Genomic DNA, 20,000 nt, shown 5'->3' on the forward strand with positions numbered 1-20,000 from the left:
ATATAGAGAGAGAGAGAGAGAGAGAGAGAGAGAGAGAGAGAGAGAGGTGGCGACTTGTCGAGGGTCTACCCCGCCTTCCGCCCGATTGTAGCTGAGATAGGCGCCAGCGCCCCCCGCCACCCCAAAAGGGAATACGCGGTAGAAAATGGATGTATGTATATATATATATATATATATATATTCATCCCGCTATCGATAACTCAAAAAGTGATGGGCACCTTTTGATTACACATCCACGAAATGTCAAAAATGGTATAGGGACTAAGAACACGTGAGTACATATTTAGATTTCAGGAGGTAAAACTCGGTACTGTCAGAGGTCTATCAGCGGGACTACATCAACAGGTTGTCATGACGATGAGTATTACTGCTGGTGTGCAGGCCTCGCCATTCATCAAATGGCGCACACTTGTGATTTGTTCAACATACGCTTTTATACTTGGCAAGTGTAATCATTTGGCAGATTTGTCACAAATGCTGCTTTTCTACCTTTATGTGTACAACGCTATGATAATAAACAGTGCAGATACAAGCGTATTAAATCTATAATCAAGATCTATAATTAGTGTAAAATGTCATCTGCCTATTGTAGTGTTGACAAGGCAGCTCGTGTGCTGGCCTTGCGTTTGTTCCAGAAGCCCACAGAGGTGGTGGAGGGCAGAGGAAAATAGGTGGGTGGATTTTGCCTGAAAGGGAGGGTTAATTGTTTATGCTTTTGTGGCGGCCGAACAGTCACAGCACGGTTTAGAGCGGTCAAAATAAATAGGAGGGAAGGGGGGTGCTGGGGGGGGGGGGGGGGGGGGGGTCAGCTCTAAAAAGGTTTCATTGTTTGCATTTTTGGTTTGATGCGCCCCTGATTATGTGAACGACCTAGTCTTGTGAAAGAACACAGCACTTAGGTGTGGTGAAATGTGTCCTCTGCATTTGACCCATCCCCTTGTTCACCCCCTGGGAGGTGAGGGGAGCAGTGAGCAGCAGCGGTGGCCGCGCCCCGGAATCATTTTTGGTGATTTAACCCCCAATTCCAACCATTGAAGCTGAGTGCCAAGCAGAGACGTAATGGCTCCCATTTTTATAATCTTTGGTACGACTCGGTTTGAACTCCCGACCTACCCATCTCAGGGCGGACACTCTCATCATCATCATCATCATCATCGGCGGTCACTGGAACGAGTATGGCGGTCCTCCTGGTTGGGGTGTATCTCTTTATGGAGGATGCCTGGGCGTGACTTAGTTTAGTTTGGGGAGACTGGTGCACAGGCAGTCACCGCACGATCCTTGACAGATCCGGGTCAGGGTCCTGTGTCATGGAGTCCATAGAGCCTCTCTAGGGAGGTCCTTGTTGCACGTCCCCCTTGGAGGAGACTCTGGGGCAGGCCAAGGACCAGATGGAGGGATTACATCTTCTCTTTGGCCTGGAAACCCTTTGGGATACCCCAGGAGGAAGTTGCTAATGTTGCTCTGGAGAGTAAAGTCTGGGGGTCTCTGCTGGAGCTGTTGTCCCCGCGACCTGATTCTGGATAAGAAGTTGAAGATGGATGGATGGATGTTTGAACAGTCACAGTTGAGACGGAAAGGACATGATTCCGGGTACAAGGGACTGAAATGAGTTTTCTCTAGTGGTGGGGCTCTCCTTCAGAGATAGGGTCATTTGGGAGAGTTTGGAGTACAGTCGCTGATTCTCCACATGGAGATGAGCCAGACAAGGTGGCTCGGGCATCCTGGTCAAATGCTTCCCTGGCTCCCTGGGAAGGGATTAAGGGCACGAAAGACTGGTAGACCGGAAGACCCAGGACACATTGGAGAGACCTGCTAATGTTGCTAATGAGAGATGTTGCCAATGTTTGTCTGGAGAGTAAAGTCCGGGGGTCTCTGCTGGAGCTGTTGTCCCCACGACCTGATTCCGGATAAGAAGTTGAAGATGGATGGAGAGATGGATTTTTGAACAGTCACAGTTGAGACTGAAAGGACATGATTCCTGGTACAAGGGACTGAAATGAGTTTTCTCTAGTGGTGGGGCTCTCCTTCAGAGATAGGGTCATTTGGCAGAGCTTGAAGTACAGTTGCAGATTCTCCACATGGAGATGAGCCAGACAAGGTGGCTCAGGCAACCTGGTCAAATGCTGCCCTGGCTCCCTGGGAAGGGACTAAGGGCAAGAAAGACCCGTAGACCGGAAGACCCAGGACACGTTGGAGAGACCTGCTAATGTTGCTAATAAGGGATGTTGCTAATGTTTGTCTGGAGAGTAAAGTCTGGGGGTCTCTGCTGGAGCTGTTGTCCCCACGACCTGATTCCGGATAAGAAGTTGAAGATGGATGGATGGATGTTTGAACAGTCACAGTTGAGACGGAAAGGACATGATTCCAGGTACAAGGGACTGAAATGAGTTTTCCCTGTATTGGTGGGGCTCTCCTTCAGAGATAGGGTCATTTGGCAGAGCTTGAAGTACAGTCGCTGATTCTCCACATGGAGATGAGCCAGACAAGGTGGCTCAGGCATCCTGGTCAAATGCTGCCCTGGGTCCCTGGGAAGGGATTAAGGGCACGAAAGACCGGTAGACCGGAAGACCCAGGACATGTTGGAGAGACGATATCTCCCAGCTGGCCCGGGAATGCCTGTGGATGTTAAGTGGCTGTGGAGAGCAGAGTCTGGGCTTCTCTGCTTGTACCGCAACCCAACCCCTGATAAGCGGAAGAAGATGGATGGATGGATGGCATAGATTGCAAAAACCTTCAAACATTTCACTAGAACGGCTGCCTCAAGTGTGAGAAGCCATGCTTTGCCTCCACAGGCTGACTTAAAAGCTGCACATGGGCGTGAGGATGCAGGCATGGTTCTCAACACAGAGTTGTCTGCTGACGACAGGAGTCATGCTCTTTTTCCTCTTTTCCCCTTCTTTGTCCGGTGCTGTGAATCAGCAATAAAGCCACACGACAGTCCAGCCAATTGCTTTCTGCACACAGCGGCCAGGTTTTCTGGCTCAAGTCTCTTGACCTCAATACGGCGTGACTGCTTTTCTCTGGGGCTTTGCACTTTTATGCTGCAAAAAAAAAAAATTATATATATACTTTTTGGGGGCTTAAGAAAGCGGCGGAGAATGGCATGGTGTGTGTACTTTTAATAGCAACAATACGGAGTGCTTTTGCCTCCAAATGTCAGCTTTAATGCTGGGTAGCTCAGGATAAAAGGACCAAGGTGACCTGAGATCATCTCATTCAGTATTTTAGAGCGCCTGGACGCCTTTTGTGCTGTTTTTGGGCTGAATCCCAAAAATTAGTAATTACTTCTGCTTTAAGGCATCTGGATATTAAAGTGTGGAGAGGTCATTAGGTGACCACGGATGAAGCGCTAGCTGTTCACTCATCCGTGCATCAATTGGGGACGTCTCTGTGCTGCTGACTTGTTTCCACTCAAGATGATCCCTTCATGGCCCCACTATGGACTGGGCTCTCACACTATTATGTTAGATCCACTATGGACTGGACTCTCACTATTATGTTAGATCCACTATGGACTGGACTCTCACTATTATGTTAGACCCACTATGGACTGGACTCTCACTATTATGTTAGATCCACTATGGACTGGACTCTCACACTATTATGTTAGATCCACTATGGACTGGACTCTCACACTATTATGTTAGATCCACTATGGACTGGACTCACAATATTATGTTAGATCCACTATGGACTGGACTCTCACTATTATGTTAGATCCACTATGGACTGGACTCTCACTATTATGTTAGATCCACTATGGACTGGACTCTCACACTATTATGTTAGATCCACTATGGACTGGACTCACACTATTATGTTAGATCCACTATGGACTGGACTCTCACTATTATGTTAGATCCACTATGGACTGGACTCTCACTATTATGTTAGATCCACTATGGACTGGACTCTCACTATTATGTTAGATCCACTATGGACTGGACTCTCACTATTATGTTAGATCCACTATGGACTGGACTCTCACTATTATGTTAGATCCACTATGGACTGGACTCTCACACTATTATGTTAGATCCACTATGGACTGGACTCTCACACTATTATGTTAGATCCACTATGGACTGGACTCTCACACTATTATGTTAGATCCACTATGGACTGGACTCTCACTATTATGTTAGATCCACTATGGACTGGACTCTCACTATTATGTTAGACCCACTATGGACTGGACTCTCACTATTATGTTAGATCCACTATGGACTGGACTCTCACACTATTATGTTAGATCCACTATGGACTGGACTGTCACACTATTATGTTAGATCCACTATGGACTGGACTCTCACTATTATGTTAGATCCACTATGGACTGGACTCACACTATTATGTTAGATCCACTATGGACTGGACTCTCACTATTATGTTAGATCCACTATGGACTGGACTCTCACTATTATGTTAGATCCACTATGGACTGGACTCTCACTATTATGTTAGATCCACTATGGACTGGACTCTCACTATTATGTTAGATCCACTATGGACTGGACTCTCACTATTATGTTAGATCCACTATGGACTGGACTCTCACACTATTATGTTAGATCCACTATGGACTGGACTCTCACTATTATGTTAGATCCACTATGGACTGGACTCTCACTATTATGTTAGATCCATTATGGAATGGACTCTCACTATTATGTTAGATCCACTATGGACTGGACTCTCACTATTATGTTAGATCCACTATGGACTGGACTCTCACACTATTATGTTAGACCCACTATGGACTGGACTCTCACACTATTATGTTAGATCCACTATGGACTGGACTCTCACACTATTATCTAGATCCACTCCACGTCCATTGCACCGGTCGCCACTACTAGCCACCACACAGTCTGATAGTTTATATATCAATGATGAAATATTAACATTGCAACACATGACAATACGGCCGCTTTAGTTTAGTAAATTGCAATTTTAAATTTGCCACGAAGTATCCTGTTGAAAATGTCGCGGAATTGATGACGCGTGCGTGTGACGTAATGGATCGTAGCGGACATTTCTTTCCAGCACCGATCCCAGCTATAAGACATCTGTTTTCATCGAATAATTCCACAGTATTCTGGACATCTGTGTTGCTGAATCTTTTACAATTTGTTCAATGAATAATGGAGACATCAAAGAAGAAAGCTGTAGGTGGGAAGCGGTGTATTGCGGCCGCCTTTAGCAACACAAACACAGCCGGTGTTTCATTGTTTACATTCCCGAAGGTGAAGCTTTACTATGGAACAGAGCGGTCAAGCGAAAAATGGTTCTCAACCGCCCCGGTAAAGCGGCCGTGCCAGCAACTTGAGGGTTGCAGGTTCGATTCCCGCATCCGCCATCCAAGTCACTGGCGTTGTGTCCTTGGGCAAGACACTTTACCCACCTGCTCCCAGTGCCACCCACACTGGTTTTAATGTAACTTAGATATTGGGTTTCACTATGTAAAGCGCTTTGAGTCACTAGAGAAAAAGCGCTATATAAATATAATTCGCTTCACTTCACATGTCAACCGGCAGGTTTCGGTGAGAAAATTGTGGTATTAAGTCGGCTCTTACTGTAGACAAGAGTGGAGAGCTTGCATTGTTCCTCCTGCACCTGTCAAAGAGTTAGCTGCGGACCTCCGACCGGCCGCCCCCGAACGTGGGATGCTTCCACTGTGGAGGAGGGGGGAAAAAGCTTAGACTGGCCCCAACGGCTGCCTTCGTTTCGCCCCGTCAAGAAACGTGGCTTCCCTCAGAGACACTGGCGGTCACCACACCAGTGGCCACACCCCTCTGACTTTCAGGTACCACCATATAATCTCACTAAAACACTAGTAACACAATAAGCAGATAAGGGATTTTCCAGAATTATCCTAGTAAATTTGTCTAATAACATCTGAATCGCTCTGCTGTTTATTTTTTTAATTTTTTATTTTTTAGTCCTTCACTCTCACTTTCCTCATCCACGAATCTTTCATCCTCGCTCAAATTAATGGGGAAATCGTCGCTTTCTCGGTCCGAATCGCTCTGGCTGCTGGTGGCCATGATTGTAAACAATGTTCAGATGTGAGGAGCTCCACAACCCGTGACGTCACGCGCACATCGTCTGCTACTTCCGGTACAGGCAAGGCTTTTTTATTAGCGACCAAAAGTTGCCAACTTTATTGTGGATGTTCTCTACTAAATCCTTTCAGCAGAAATATGTTGAAATGATGAAGTACATAGAATGGAGCTGCTATCCCCGTTTAAATAAGAACATCTCATTTCAGTAGGCCTTTAAGGGAAAGAGATTGCAGCTATTTGGGATACAACACTTCTCAGACGGCAAGAGAACGTTCGAATGTCCAGGTCAGCTGTGAATAATAATAATAAAAATGATAGATTTTATTTGTTAAAGCACTTTACATTGAACACACAACCTCAAAGAGCTACAGTCAATTAAAAAACAACAATGTTAGAACCACAAATAGCTGCCCCCAACAAGTAAATAAAAACTAGAAAAGTTTAATAGCTAGAACTAGCACACATATATCTAAAAAAGGCTTCTTTTTTTTTAAAAGGTTTTTAAGCCTTTTTGTAAAAGCATCCACAGTCTGTGGTGCCCTTAGGTGGTCAGGGAGAGCGTTCCACATATTGGGAATGGCTTTGTCCTCAGGGGCTGGAGGAGGTTAGCCTGTCAGGAGTGGAAGTGTCGTGTGAGCACTTCTTTCAGGTGTGTGTGTGTTTCTGGGAGAAAAAGCAGGCCTCCTAATTGCATCACTTCCTGTTAGTGTGTGGCTGCAAACTGACAGCCGTGTATTCTTCAACCCCTGACAAAGTCTTTTTTATGTGATTTACTACCTGATTTTCCACACTTGCCAAAGGTTAGAATGATTCATCTTCATTTGGGAAGCCGACTTCCACCGCGTGTAGCGAGATGAATCCCACTATTGCGTGTGCTGACGCCACTTAGCCCAGGCTCCTCCCAAAAGAAATGTCACGCAGATTTGATTTGAAAAGCTCCAAGTCTTGCTCCGTTTTGTGGAATGCCATTTATTAAGTGACAAGTTGGACACGCGACTTGTCCAGGGTGTACCCCACCTTCCGCCCGATTGTAGCTGAGATAGGCGCCAGTGCCCCCCGCCACCCCAAAAAGGGAATAAGCGGTAGAAAATGGATGGATGGAAGTTGGACACGGGAACCTGATCCTGTGATGGAGTCTCTCCTCAATTCACCTGTAAAGTGTTTACATGTTGGGGTTTTTCACTTTTTTTTTAATGAAAGGTTGCCCTCAATTGTTGTCTTTGTGCTCTAGACTCCAAAGTGTCCAAAAACACCGAAAAAGGTGTGTCTGAAGGGTCCAAAAAGTGTCCAAAAACACAGAAAAAGGTGTGTCCGAAAAAGGTGTGTCCAAAGTGTGTCCGAAGGTGTGTCCAAAGTGTCCAAAAAGTGTCCAAAAACACAGAAAAAGGTGTGTTTGAAGGTGTGTCCAAATTCACCAAAAAAGGTGTGTCCGAAAAGTGTGTCTAAAGGTGCGTCTAATGTATCCAAAAAGTTTCCAAAAACACCGAAAAAGGTGTGTCCGAAGGTGTGTCCAAAGTGTCCAAAATCACTGAAAAAGGTTTGTCCAAGAAGTGTGTTTGAAAAAGGTGTATCTAAAGTGTCAAAAAGTGTCCAAAAACACCGAAAAAGGTGTGTCCGAAGGTGTGTCCAGTGTCCAAAATCACTGAAAAAGGTGTGTCCAAGAACTGTGTCCGAAAAAGGTGTGTCCGAAGGTGTGTCCAGTGTCCAAAATCACTGAAAAAGGTGTGTCCAAGAACTGTGTCCGAAAAAAGTGTGTCTAAAGTGTCAAAAGTGTCCAAAAACACAGAAAAAGGTGTGTCCAAAGTGTCCAAAATCACTGAAAAAGGTGTGTTCAAAAAGTGTGTCCGAAAAAGGTGTGTCTAATGTGTCCAAAAAGTTTCAAAAAACACTTAAAAAGGTGTGTCTAAAGTGTCCAAAATCACTGAAAAAGGTGTGTCCAAAAAGTGTGTCCAAAAAAGGTGTGTGTAAAGGTGTGTCTAATGTGTCCAAAAAGTTTCGAAAAACACCGAAAAAGGTGTGTCCGAAGGTGTGTCCAAAGTGTCCAAAATCACTGCAAAAGGTGTGTCTAAAGCAGGGGTCAGCAACCTTTTTGAAAGCAAGAGCTACTTCTTGGCTACTGATTAATGCCAAGGGCTACCAGTTTGATACACACTTCAATAAATGGCCAGAAATAGACAATTTGCTCTATTTACCTTTAATAAATAAATGTGTGAGCAAATTGTCCCCAACAGTTTAAGAACAACATGTCTCAACAAACTATTGCAATGAATTTAGGGATTTCACCACCTACAGTCCGTAATATCATCAAAAACTTCAGAGAATCTGGAGAAATTGCTGCAAAGTAACATTGAATACCCGTGACCTTGGATCCCTCAGGCGGTACTGGATCAAAAAGCGACATTAGTGTGTAAAGGATATCACCTCATGGGGATAGGAACACTTCAGAAAACCACTGTCAGTAACTACAGTTGGTCGCTACTATGCAAAGGAAAAGCCATTTATCAACAACACCCAGAAACTGGGCCCGAGCTCATCTAAGCTGGACTGATGCAAAGTGGAAAAGTGTTGTGTGGTCTGACGAGTCCACATTTCAAATGGGAACAAAGAGGAAAAGAAGTATCCTGAGTAAGTTCCTCAGTGTGAACATGAAAGATCTTGTCTTTGCAGTTTATTCAATTGGAAATACGTTGAAAAAGATTTGCAATTCTGTTTTTATTTACCATTTACACCACGTGACAACTTGACTGCTTTTGGCTTTTGTTTCTAATCAAACTCCTTTGAGATATTGAATAACTTTCTTATTATTAGTCTTTATTGATCTTATTATTTTTTGTCCACTAAAACCTTTTTGAGTGCAATTTCGGAAATGTATGATATCTTTCAAAAAAATGGTGTAGAAATCATCAATGAGCGTATAGACTAAGATGCACAGGCATAGTCTTCCCAACGTGTCCTGGGTCTTCCCCGTACTCGTGATCTTGTCCTTTTGGTCAAAACACAAACTCATGACCATAGGTGAGGATGGGAACGTAGATCGACCGGTAAATCGAGAGCTTTGCCTTCCGGCTCAGCTCCTTATTCACCACAACGGATCGATACATCGTCCGCATTACTGAAGACGCCGCAGCGATCCACCTGTCGATCTCACCATCCACTCTTCCCTCACTGGTGAACAAGACTCCCAGGTACTCCTCCACTTGGGGAAAGATCTCTTCCCCAACCCGGAGATGACTTGGAAGTGCTGATTCTCATCCCAGTTGATGGGATCAACTGCAAAAAGCAGATTGGGAGTTATCCCTTTGCAGATAGAAAAGTACAACTTCAGCACAATTGATAACAACTATAGCAACGGCCTTTAAGCGTAAGAGTTGTGTGATTACTTACAATTCTTCTAACAAACCACGGCATCAGACTCCTGGACTCTCAGACAACCTTTTCCAGGTGACAGTCTTTGTTTTAACTGCTGTCTTTGTTGAAGAAGAAACATTAGTAGGCAAGATTTAGGGCTATATAAGTAAACATTGATTGATTGATTGATTGAAGAGAATGTGTTCTTTTTTCTGCTAGATTTTGCACAAACATGACAGTTTGAGGTGTGCGGGTGTTAATGTTTGTGATAAACACACACACACACACACACACACAATCATGGGTGTTAATGTTTGCCTGCATTGTGATAAACACACACTCACACTCACACAATCATGGGTGTTAATGTTTGCCTGCATTGTGATAAACACACACACACACTCACACAATCATGGGTGTTAATGTTTGCCTGCATTGTGATAAACACACACACACTCACACAATCATGGGTGTTAATGTTTGCCTGCATTGTGATAAACACACACACACTCACACAATCATGGGTGTTAATGTTTGCCTGCATTGTGATAAACACACACACACACACACACTCACACAATCATGGGTGTTAATGTTTGCCTGCATTGTGATAAACACACACACACTCACACAATCATGGGTGTTAATGTTTGCCTGCATTGTGATAAACACACACACACTCACACAATCATGGGTGTTAATGTTTGCCTGCATTGTGATAAACACACACACACTCACACAATCATGGGTGTTAATGTTTGCCTGCATTGTGATAAACACACACACACACACACACTCACACAATCATGGGTGTTAATGTTTGCCTGCATTGTGATAAACACACACACACTCACACAATCATGGGTGTTAATGTTTGCCTGCATTGTGATAAACACACACACACTCACACAATCATGGGTGTTAATGTTTGCCTGCATTGTGATAAACACACACACACACACACACTCACACAATCATGGGTGTTAATGTTTGCCTGCATTGTGATAAACACACACACACTCACACAATCATGGGTGTTAATGTTTGCCTGCATTGTGATAAACACACACACACTCACACAATCATGGGTGTTAATGTTTGCCTGCATTGTGATAAACACACACACACACACACAATCACGGGTGTTAATGTTTGCCTGCATTGTGATAAACACACACACACTCACACAATCATGGGTGTTAATGTTTGTGATAAACACACAATCATGTTTGATTCATGAGTTTGTATCATTGTTTGTGTTTGGTGACTCACTCTCATGTCTGCCAGCCAAAAACTCCCACCTGCACTTTGGAAGAATTGATCCATGTCTCCCCTGTTGTTGTTGTTGTTGTTGTTGTCTTTTTTCAGCACACAAAATATAGCAGGGATATGTCCTTGACTCCAGCAGCACAGTGAGGACCTGATTTAGCAGTGAAGTTGTCACCTTGTGTAAATTGTAAATAAAAACAAAATACAATGATTTGCAAACCCTTTTCGAGCTAAATTCAACTGACTAGACTTCAAAGACAAGATATTTCATATTTGAACTGGAAAACGTTGTTTTTTTTTGTCAAATATTAGCTCAGTAGGAATGTGATGCCTGCAACATGTTTTAAAAAAGCTGGCACAAGTGGCAAAAAAGAGTGAGAAAGTTGAGGGATGCTCATCAAAGACTTACATTTTCAAAGTAAAAGTTGATTTTCAAGGTAAAAACTGGTTTTCAAGGTAAAAGTTGATTTTCAAGATAAAAACGGATTTTCAAGGTAAGAGTTGATTTTTAAGGTAAAAATTGGTTTTCAGTGTAAAAAAACATTTTCAAAGTAAAAGTTGATTTTCAAGGTAAAAACTGATTTTCAAGGTAAAAGTAGAATTTCAAGGTAAAAATTGATTTTCAAGGTAAAAGTTGATTTTCAAGGTAAAAGTAGATGTTCAAGGTTAAAACTGGTTTTCAAGATAAAAACTGATTTTCAAGGTAAAAACTGATTTTCAAGGTAAAAACTGATTTTCAAGGTTAAAGTTGATTTTCAAGGTTAAAGTTGATTTTGAAGGTAAAAACTGGTTTTCAAGGTAAAAGTTGATTTTCAAGATAAAAACGGATTTTCAAGATAAGAGTTGATTTTCAAGGTAAAAACTGGTTTCCAAGGTAAAAAAAGATTTTCAAGGTTGAAGTTGATTTTCAAGATAAAACAGATTTACAAAGTGAAAGATGATTTTCAAGGTAAAAACTGATTTTCAAAGTTAAAATTGATTTTCAAGGTAAAAACTGATTTTCAAGGTTAAAATTGATTTTCAAGGTAAAAACTGATTTTCAAGGTTAAAGTAGAATTTCAAGGTAAAAACTGATTTTCAAGGTAAAAGTTGATTTTCAAGATAAAAACGGATTTTCAAGACAAAACAGATTTAAAAGGTAAAAGATGATTTTCAAGGTAAAAACTGATTTTCAAGGTAAAAATTGATTTTCAAGGTAAAAACTGATTTTCAAGGTTAAAGTAGAATTTCAAGGTAAAAACTGATTTTCAAAGTAAAACGTGATTTTCAAGGTTGAAGTTGATTTTCAAGGTAACAACTGATTTTCAAAGTAAAACGTGATTTTCAAGGTTGAATTTGATTTTCAAGATAAAAACTGATTTTCAAGGTAAAAACTGATTTTCAAAGTAAAACGTGATTTTCAAGGTTGAATTTGATTTTCAAGGTAAAAACTGATTTTCAAGGTAAAAACTGATTTTCAAGGTTAAAACTGGTTTTCAAGGTAGAAAAAGATTTTCAAGGTAAAAGTTAATTTTCAAGGTAAAAGTAGATTTACAAGGAAAAAAATGATTTTCAAGATTAAAGTTGATTTTCAAAGTTAAAGTTAATTTTCAATGTAAAAACGGGTTTTCAAGGTAAAAGTTGATTTTCAAAGTAAAAACGGATTTTCAAGGTCAAAGTTGATTTTCAATGTAAAAGTCCATTTTCAATGTAAAAGTCCATTTCCAAGGTAAAAACTGATAGGTCAGCAGGGCAGAGATGTCCCCAAGCGATGCACAGGCGAGCGGTCCACCCCGGGACAGCCAGCACTTCATCCATGGCCACCGGACCTGTGCCCCCCCCCCTCCCACAAGGGAGAGGGGGACAGAGCAGAAAAGAAAAGAAACGGCAGATCAACTGATCTAAAAAAAAAATGAAATAAAAAAATATGAATTATACCCTATTTAATATTATTTTTTCTTCTTCTCAAACCTCAACAGTGTGCCTTATAACCCGGTGCGTCTAATTACGGATTAATTCTGGTTGTGCTTACCGACCTTGAAGCAATTTTATTTGGTACGTGGTGTAATAAGTGTGACCAGTAGATGGCAGTCCCACATAAGAAATACGTGTCAACTGCAATATGACTCAAGGAAACAACAGCAAAATGTTCCATTGAGAATATAGAACATTACACACGGCGCTCAAAAATCTATCAACATGTTTTAGTAGGACTTTGGTAAGCTATGAAGCCACACCCCTTGATGGATTGTACTGTGCTTCAACATAGGAGTATTATTATGCTGGGTGTATAAGGTAAGACATATTATCTGGCCTTTCCCTTCATGATATTATTCAAAAACAAAGTCTCCTACCTTCTGGTACCTGCTGATCTGTATTTGGGATCTGCATAAGTCCCGAAAATGTGCACGCTTCCGCCTTTGTAGTCCGTGTCGACGACATAGTCGATAAGTGTGGAGTCAAAAACTCAGAAGTGTCAGTCAGGTGTCAATCCATGTCCTACATAAATAAATGATAAATGGGTTGTATACATGGTGGAAAACTACATGGTCAAGACCAATGAGAACTACATTTCCCAGAATGCCCGAGGGAGGAAAAATGGCAGCCAAATGACTGATTGAAGGCACCTGGAAAGGAACGCAGGTTCAGTCACACCCGTTTACCAAACAAGCAAGGAAGCAAGCAAGGAAGCAAGGAAGCAAGGAAGCAAGCAAGGAAGCAAGGAAGCAAGGAAGCAAGCAAGCAGACACACCAATGGTCGGTCAATACACTTTTTCATTTGGAAATGCTTACTTACAAATACTTCAACTTCCACCTGCAAGCTTCTTCACTGCATTTATCTTTCACCTTTGACCTTAGCAACTATCTTCAACTATCTTCACTGCATTTATCTTTCACCTTTGACCTTTGCAACTATCTTCAACTATCTTCACTGCATTTATCTTTCACCTTTGACCTTTGCAAGCTTCTTCACTGCATTTATCATTCACCTTTGACCTTTGCAACTATCTTCAACTATCTTCATGTTTCTTTCAAGCACTGCATTTATCTTTCACCTTTGACCTTTGCAAGCTTCTTCAACTATCTTCACTGCATGTATCTTTGACCTTTGACCTTTGACTGCATACTGTGTCAGACCAGTTGAAAGCCAGTTGTTTTCAAGTTTAAAGCACTCGTAAATGCTTTCAGCCAGGGGTGTCCAAAGTGCAGCCCGGGGGCCATTTGTGGCCCGCCACACATTCTGCAAAAATTGCAAAATAGTATTGCAAAAATAAATAAAAAAAAATAAAAAAAGTGGAGTGAGGTGAAATCTAACGAGAAAAAGTTGCAATGTTGACACAAAACTGCCATTTTTTTTCTTGTCTTTATTTATTTTTTTAGCCATTGCTAATAAAAAGGTAACTTTAAAATGTTTTATGTGTAAAAAAATATTGCATATATTGTGTGCTTGCCATATAAAAACATCAAAGTTTGGACAAAAGAGCATAAAACAAACAAAATAATAGTTCAAGCGTCAAATCGACAGATATATCTGAAGTAGATCTCGTAATTTAAGTGTTAAAAGTAGAAAAAAACTAATAAAAGTGTATCACTTTATGAATGGGGAACCTTTCAGATCTCAAATATATTTAGTAGGATTTTATTGAACTTTTTACTGTGATTACTCCAAAATATTAAATTCAATGGTGTCCTGCATTATTGATCTTTGAGGGCTTTAATGACTAAATACGGCATATTTCAGTTTTACTATAAAAAACAAAGTTGTCTTTGACAGAAAACCTTTTTATTTTAATTTTATATCAACCTCAACTTGATATAGAGATTCACTGTAAGCGTTAAATAAAAAATAATAATAGATTTATTTTTAACATTTGAATGACCGAGACCCTTTATGCTCCCTAGGAGCCCTAAATGTTAAAAAAAAAAAAAGAAAATCCATGTATTTTGTTGTGGTTTGAAAATGCTAAATATGAAAATGGCCCCCGCATGCTTACATTTTTTTCGTGTGCGGCCCTCAGTGGAAAAAGTTTGGACACCCCTGCTTTAAGCTTCAGGTAAATGAAGGTAGAAAAGTGCTTACAAGTACAAGCCATTTACCATTCAAAATGGCAAATGGCTAAAGTAAAAGGTTTAAAGTTCAAAGCTTATGGTTTAATGTTTTAAGGTTAAAAGTACAAAAGAATAATGCAAAGTTAAAAGGATAAATTCATGTTTGTTTAACTCTTGCTAAAAGTTAAGCTTGAATTTAGAACAGGAATCCATCCATCTTCCTCCGCTTATCCGAGGTCGGGTCGCGGGGGCAGCAGCCTAAGCAGGGAAGCCCAGACTTTCCTCTCCTTTTACTTGGTAAAATTATGACAATAATAAAAACCAAAAAATGGGCAATATTGTGACACAAGTCAGAAATGTATACAACAAATGTCACCATTTTGCGATAAAAAGCAATAATTTAACATAAAAAAGTGATATATGACGAGAAAATATTGCAATATTACAGAAACAGAAAGAGCATGAGAAATTGTTCCCAACTTTATAAGAAAAGTCAACACATTGTGACAAAAAGATTGCTTTTAGTTATTTTATTTTAGAATTTTTTGTTGGTAATTGCTTTTTAATCTTCATATTTTACTAAAAGTTATTACGGTGTGTCTCTATTTAAAAACATTTTTTATTATCATTAATTTTGGTCAGAGGGTGCGCATTTCAATTTCTTGCACACACTTGTTATTTCATATGTTATTTCATAAACTGACACACAGTCAATTGAAAATAATTCTTCTTTTTTGGGACCCCCCTCTTTTTGATGGATGTCACCCCAAATGAGACATTCTCTATTAGATGCAATGTTGTTGGGAGCATGACTTCTTCACACCTCCTCATATGGAAGATACTTTTCCTCCTTCGGGTCTCAAGAAGGCTAGGACTACAAGAAAACACACATTTTTGTATTTGTTACCTTCTTGAGACCTCCGAAAAATTCCAAGTTCGTCCATCTCAGAGTGGGCCAAAATGTAACATTTTAAATCTGAAAAAAGCCTCAGCAAAATTTAAAACTGAACAAATGAAGCATTTAAGAGTTTTGTGATGAATATTGAACAAGCGGAGATATTGGGTTCACTATGTAAAGTGCTTTGAGTCACTAGAGAAAAGCGCTATATAAATATAATTCACAACTTAGGGAGTCACCCGGGAATGTGGTGTCACAGCGGCACCGATGGGCCACTTCTAATGTTTAATTTAGAAAAAAATAGAATAAAATGAACTTTCTTGTCATTCTATTTGCATGTAACATTCATTAAAGACTCCAACTTAAGGTGCAGTAGTGGGAACACACATGGGGTCAAATAAAAAACTAACAATTGAAATAAACAGACTACTATCAAATAAAAATGATAAGCAATCCTGTACAATACACAAAACACTATAGAAATACAAAATACTGTACAATATACAGAACAATACTGTACAATATACGGTATAATTTGATATTGCCTCAAGGGCCAAATGTAATTACAGGGGCCGTGCTTTAGAATGTCAAAAGTTGAAAAGACTTGGAGAAAAAAGAGGATCTACAAGCTCGTAGCCATTCTTCTACTTTCTTTATTCCTTTTTAATTAGCGTATTTTTCGGACTATAAGTCGCAGTTTTTTTCATAGTTTCTTATACTCAGGAGCGACTTATGTGTGAAATTATTAACACATTACCGTAAAATATCAAATACTATTATCTCATTCAGACTAGACGTATAAGATTTGATGGGATTTATGGATTAGGAGTGAGAGATAGTTTGGTAAAGGTATAGCATGTTCTATATGTTAGAGTTAGTTGAATGACTCTTACCATAATATGTTAGCTTATTTATGCCTCATATAACTCAGTGTTTTTCAAGCGCTGTGCCGTGGCACACTAATGTGCCGTGAGCTATTGTCTGGTGTGCCGCAGGAAATGATGCAACTTCACCTAATTGGTCCCAAAAATATGTTTTACAAGTCAATAGTTGGCTTGGTGTCCGTGCTGTGTGGAAGTCAGCAGGGTAAGCACCTAATAGTCCACGTCGGCAGGTAGTTCTTGCTTGGTAAAAGTCGGAATGTGTCGTGATCACAGCTGGAGGCAGGGTGCAGGTAAAAAGGTATGTCATGCTTAAACCAGGGGTGTCCAAACTTTTTCCACTGAAAAATCAAAGCACGCGGGGGCCATTTTGATATTTTTTCATTTTCAAAACCAATACATTATAAACTTTTTTTTTTTATTGTTGGGGCTCCCTCAAGTTGGGTCATAGGGACGCAGAAGGGTTTCAGTCTTAAAAAATGTTAAAAAAAAAAAAAAGTATTTTATTATTTTTTTCATTATTCCCTTGAATCTCTAATTCCACTTCATTATTTATTTTTTTTTTTTTTATATTTTACAAGATTTTTGTCAAAACCCTATTTTTTGGGTCAAAAGTACAAAATATACAATATTTTTACCAAAAAGATTTTCAAAGTTGAATATTTGATGTGAAGTAAGTGGATCCTAAATAGGTCAATAATTCATAGCAAAATTGATTTGAATTTATTGTTGTTTTTTTGTTTTGTTGTTTTTTTTTAGCAAAAACAGTTATTAAATTCCATTAAGTGTCCCACTCATAAAAAGGTGATGCTTTTTTATTTATTTTTTATTTTTCATTCAACACTTAAATCTCTATATCAGATTCATATGATATATTGTGTAATTAGTTTAGTATATTAGTGAATTATATTTATATAGCGCTTTTCTCTAGTGACTCAAAGCGCTTTACGTAGTGAAAGCCAATATCTAAGTTCCATTTAAAGCAGTGTGGGTGGCACTGGGAGCAGGTGGGTAGAGTGTCTTGCCCAAGGACACAACGGCAGTGACTAGGATGGCGGAAGCGGGGATCGAACCTGCAACCCTCAAGTTGCTGGCACGGCCACTCTACCAACCGAGCTATATAATAACAATCAATAGGATAATTAGTATATTATTAGTATGGATTTTTTTTCTACCTTTCATATTTTTCATGTTTTTATGTTTGTTGTATTTATGTCCTTTTTGTCCTTAAATCAATCAATTTATAGAAACATTGATTTTTATTCAATATTATTTTTGGAGAAATTATTTAAAAAATGGTGTTATGAAACAATGCAACTTTTTCTCGTTGTATTTCACCAATTTGCTCTTTCATTCCACTTTTTATTGTTTAAAAATATATATATATTTTAGTATTTTTACAATGATGTAAAACATTAGCTGCTGGCCGCAAACGGCCCCCGGGCCACACTTTGGACACGCCTGGATTAAACCCAAAATGAACGAAAGGGAAAGGAAAAGGCAATGGCTATGCAAAACTGAAGTCAAACTGATCTGGCTACAAAGTAAACAGAAACAGAATGCTGGACGACAGCAAAAACTTAGGGCGTCCACAAAGTACATGACAATCAACAATGTCCACATAAAAACAACTGAAATATGACTTATATAGCCCTAAATGACTACAACTGAAATATGACTTATAGAGCCCTAAATGACTACAACTGAAATATGACTTATATAGCCCTAAATGACTACAACTGAAATCAGACTTATATAGCCCTAAATGACTACAAATAGACCTGCCTGCTGACACAAAGCAGGTGTGGGTATCAGCGCTCAAAGGAAGACATGAAAGTGCCACAGGAAAAGACAAACAAAACAGGAAGAGCCACCAAAATAAGAGCGCGAGACAAGAACTAAAGCACTACACACAGGAAAACACCAACAAACTCCAAAAAAGGCACGCCGACCTGGTGGAGTTTCATTTTTTAACCTTTTCTGCTGGTGATTTTTTTTATGGAAAAAATGTGTCTTGCCTTAAAGGTTGAAAAACACAGATATAACTTACACTTATTCAGCCTGTTCTTCACTATTCTTTATTTATTATTTATGCCTCATATAACCTACACTTATTCAGCCTGTTCTTCACTATTCTTCATTCATTTGAAATTGCCTTTCAAATGTCTATTCTTGCTGTTGGATTTTAGCAAATAAATTTCCCCCAAAAATGCGACTTATATATGTTTTTTTCCCTCTTCTTTGTTATGCATTTTCGGCAGGTGCGACTTATATTCCGGAGCCACTTGTACTCCGGAAAATGCGGTACTTTGTAACTGTGATATTTTTTCTGGTTGGACCAGGGGTCACCAACCCGCGGGCACCAGGTCGCCCGTAAGGACCAGATGAGTCGCCCGCTGGCCTGTTCTAAAAATAGCTCAAATAGCAGCACTTACCAGTGAGCTGCCTCTATTTTTTAAATTGTATTTATTTACTAGCAAGCTGGTCTCGCTTTGCTGGACATTTTTAATTCTAAGAGAGACAAAACTCAAATAGAATTTGAAAATACAAGAAAATATTTTAAAGACTTGGTCTTCACTTGTTTAAATAAATTCATTTATTTTTTGACTTTGCTTCTTATAACTTTCAGAAAGACAATTTTAGAGAAAAAATACAACCTTAAAAATTATTTTTAACCACATATACCTTTTTTACATTTTAAATTCCATCCTCTTCTTTCCTGACAATTTAAAACAATGTTCAAGTAAATTTATTTTTTAATTGAATTATTCATTTTAGCTTCTGTTTTTTCGACAAAGAATATTTGTGAAATATTTCTTCAAACTTATGATTTAAATTCAAAAATAATATTCTGGCAAATCTAGAAAATCTGTAGCACCAAATTTAAATCTTATTTCAAAGTCTTTTGAATTTCTTTTAAAAATGTTCTGGAAAATCTAGAAGAAATAATCATTTGTCTTTGTTAGAAATATAGCTTGGTCCAATTTGTTATATATTCTAACAAAGTGCAGATTGGATTTGAACCTATTTAAAACATGTCATCAAAAATATATATTTATTGTAAGAAATCATTAAGATGATCAGTGTTTCCACAAAGATAAATATCATGAATTATTAATAATAACAGAGTTTAATGGCAATTGAGCAAATTGGCTATTTCTGGCAATTTATTGAAGTGTGTATCAAACTGGTAGCCCTTGGCATGAATCAGTAGCCAAGAAGTAGCTCTTGCTTTCAAAAAGGTTGCTGACCCCTTGGTTAGATTATCATATTGTTTTTGTCATAGATTGGTGTGAATTAGGTTTTAGTCCACATGTAAAAGAAATCAAATAACAAACTCCGGAATCATGTCTTCACCAAGCACACTCTGGTTTCCACTGCAAGCAGCCAGACATGCACAATCAAACACAGATCTCAGGAGGCACTAACTAAGTTGGTAACTGTTCTAACCATCGCCGTCTAATGGAGTCATTTTATTTAGTGGTGTTCCAAAGGTGCAGAAAGCTGCTG

General features: G+C 39.4%; 1 protein-coding gene across 1 annotated transcript in view; it reads left to right on the forward strand.

Moving 5' to 3' along the window:
- Positions 1-13,401, forward strand: part of LOC133541716 (protein kinase C beta type-like) — a 67,188-nt gene extending 53,787 nt beyond the window's left edge. Inside the window, exon 3 of the mRNA XM_061885275.1 lies at positions 13,241-13,401. Within this exon, the coding sequence (XP_061741259.1) occupies positions 13,241-13,278 (38 nt within the window). The 3' untranslated portion in view covers positions 13,279-13,401. The remainder of the gene's footprint in view (positions 1-13,240) is intronic.
- Positions 13,402-20,000: the final 6,599 nt, after the last annotated feature.

Source organism: Nerophis ophidion, linkage group LG23 (assembly GCF_033978795.1).
Source record: "Nerophis ophidion isolate RoL-2023_Sa linkage group LG23, RoL_Noph_v1.0, whole genome shotgun sequence".
NCBI classification, from domain to species: domain Eukaryota; kingdom Metazoa; phylum Chordata; class Actinopteri; order Syngnathiformes; family Syngnathidae; genus Nerophis; species Nerophis ophidion.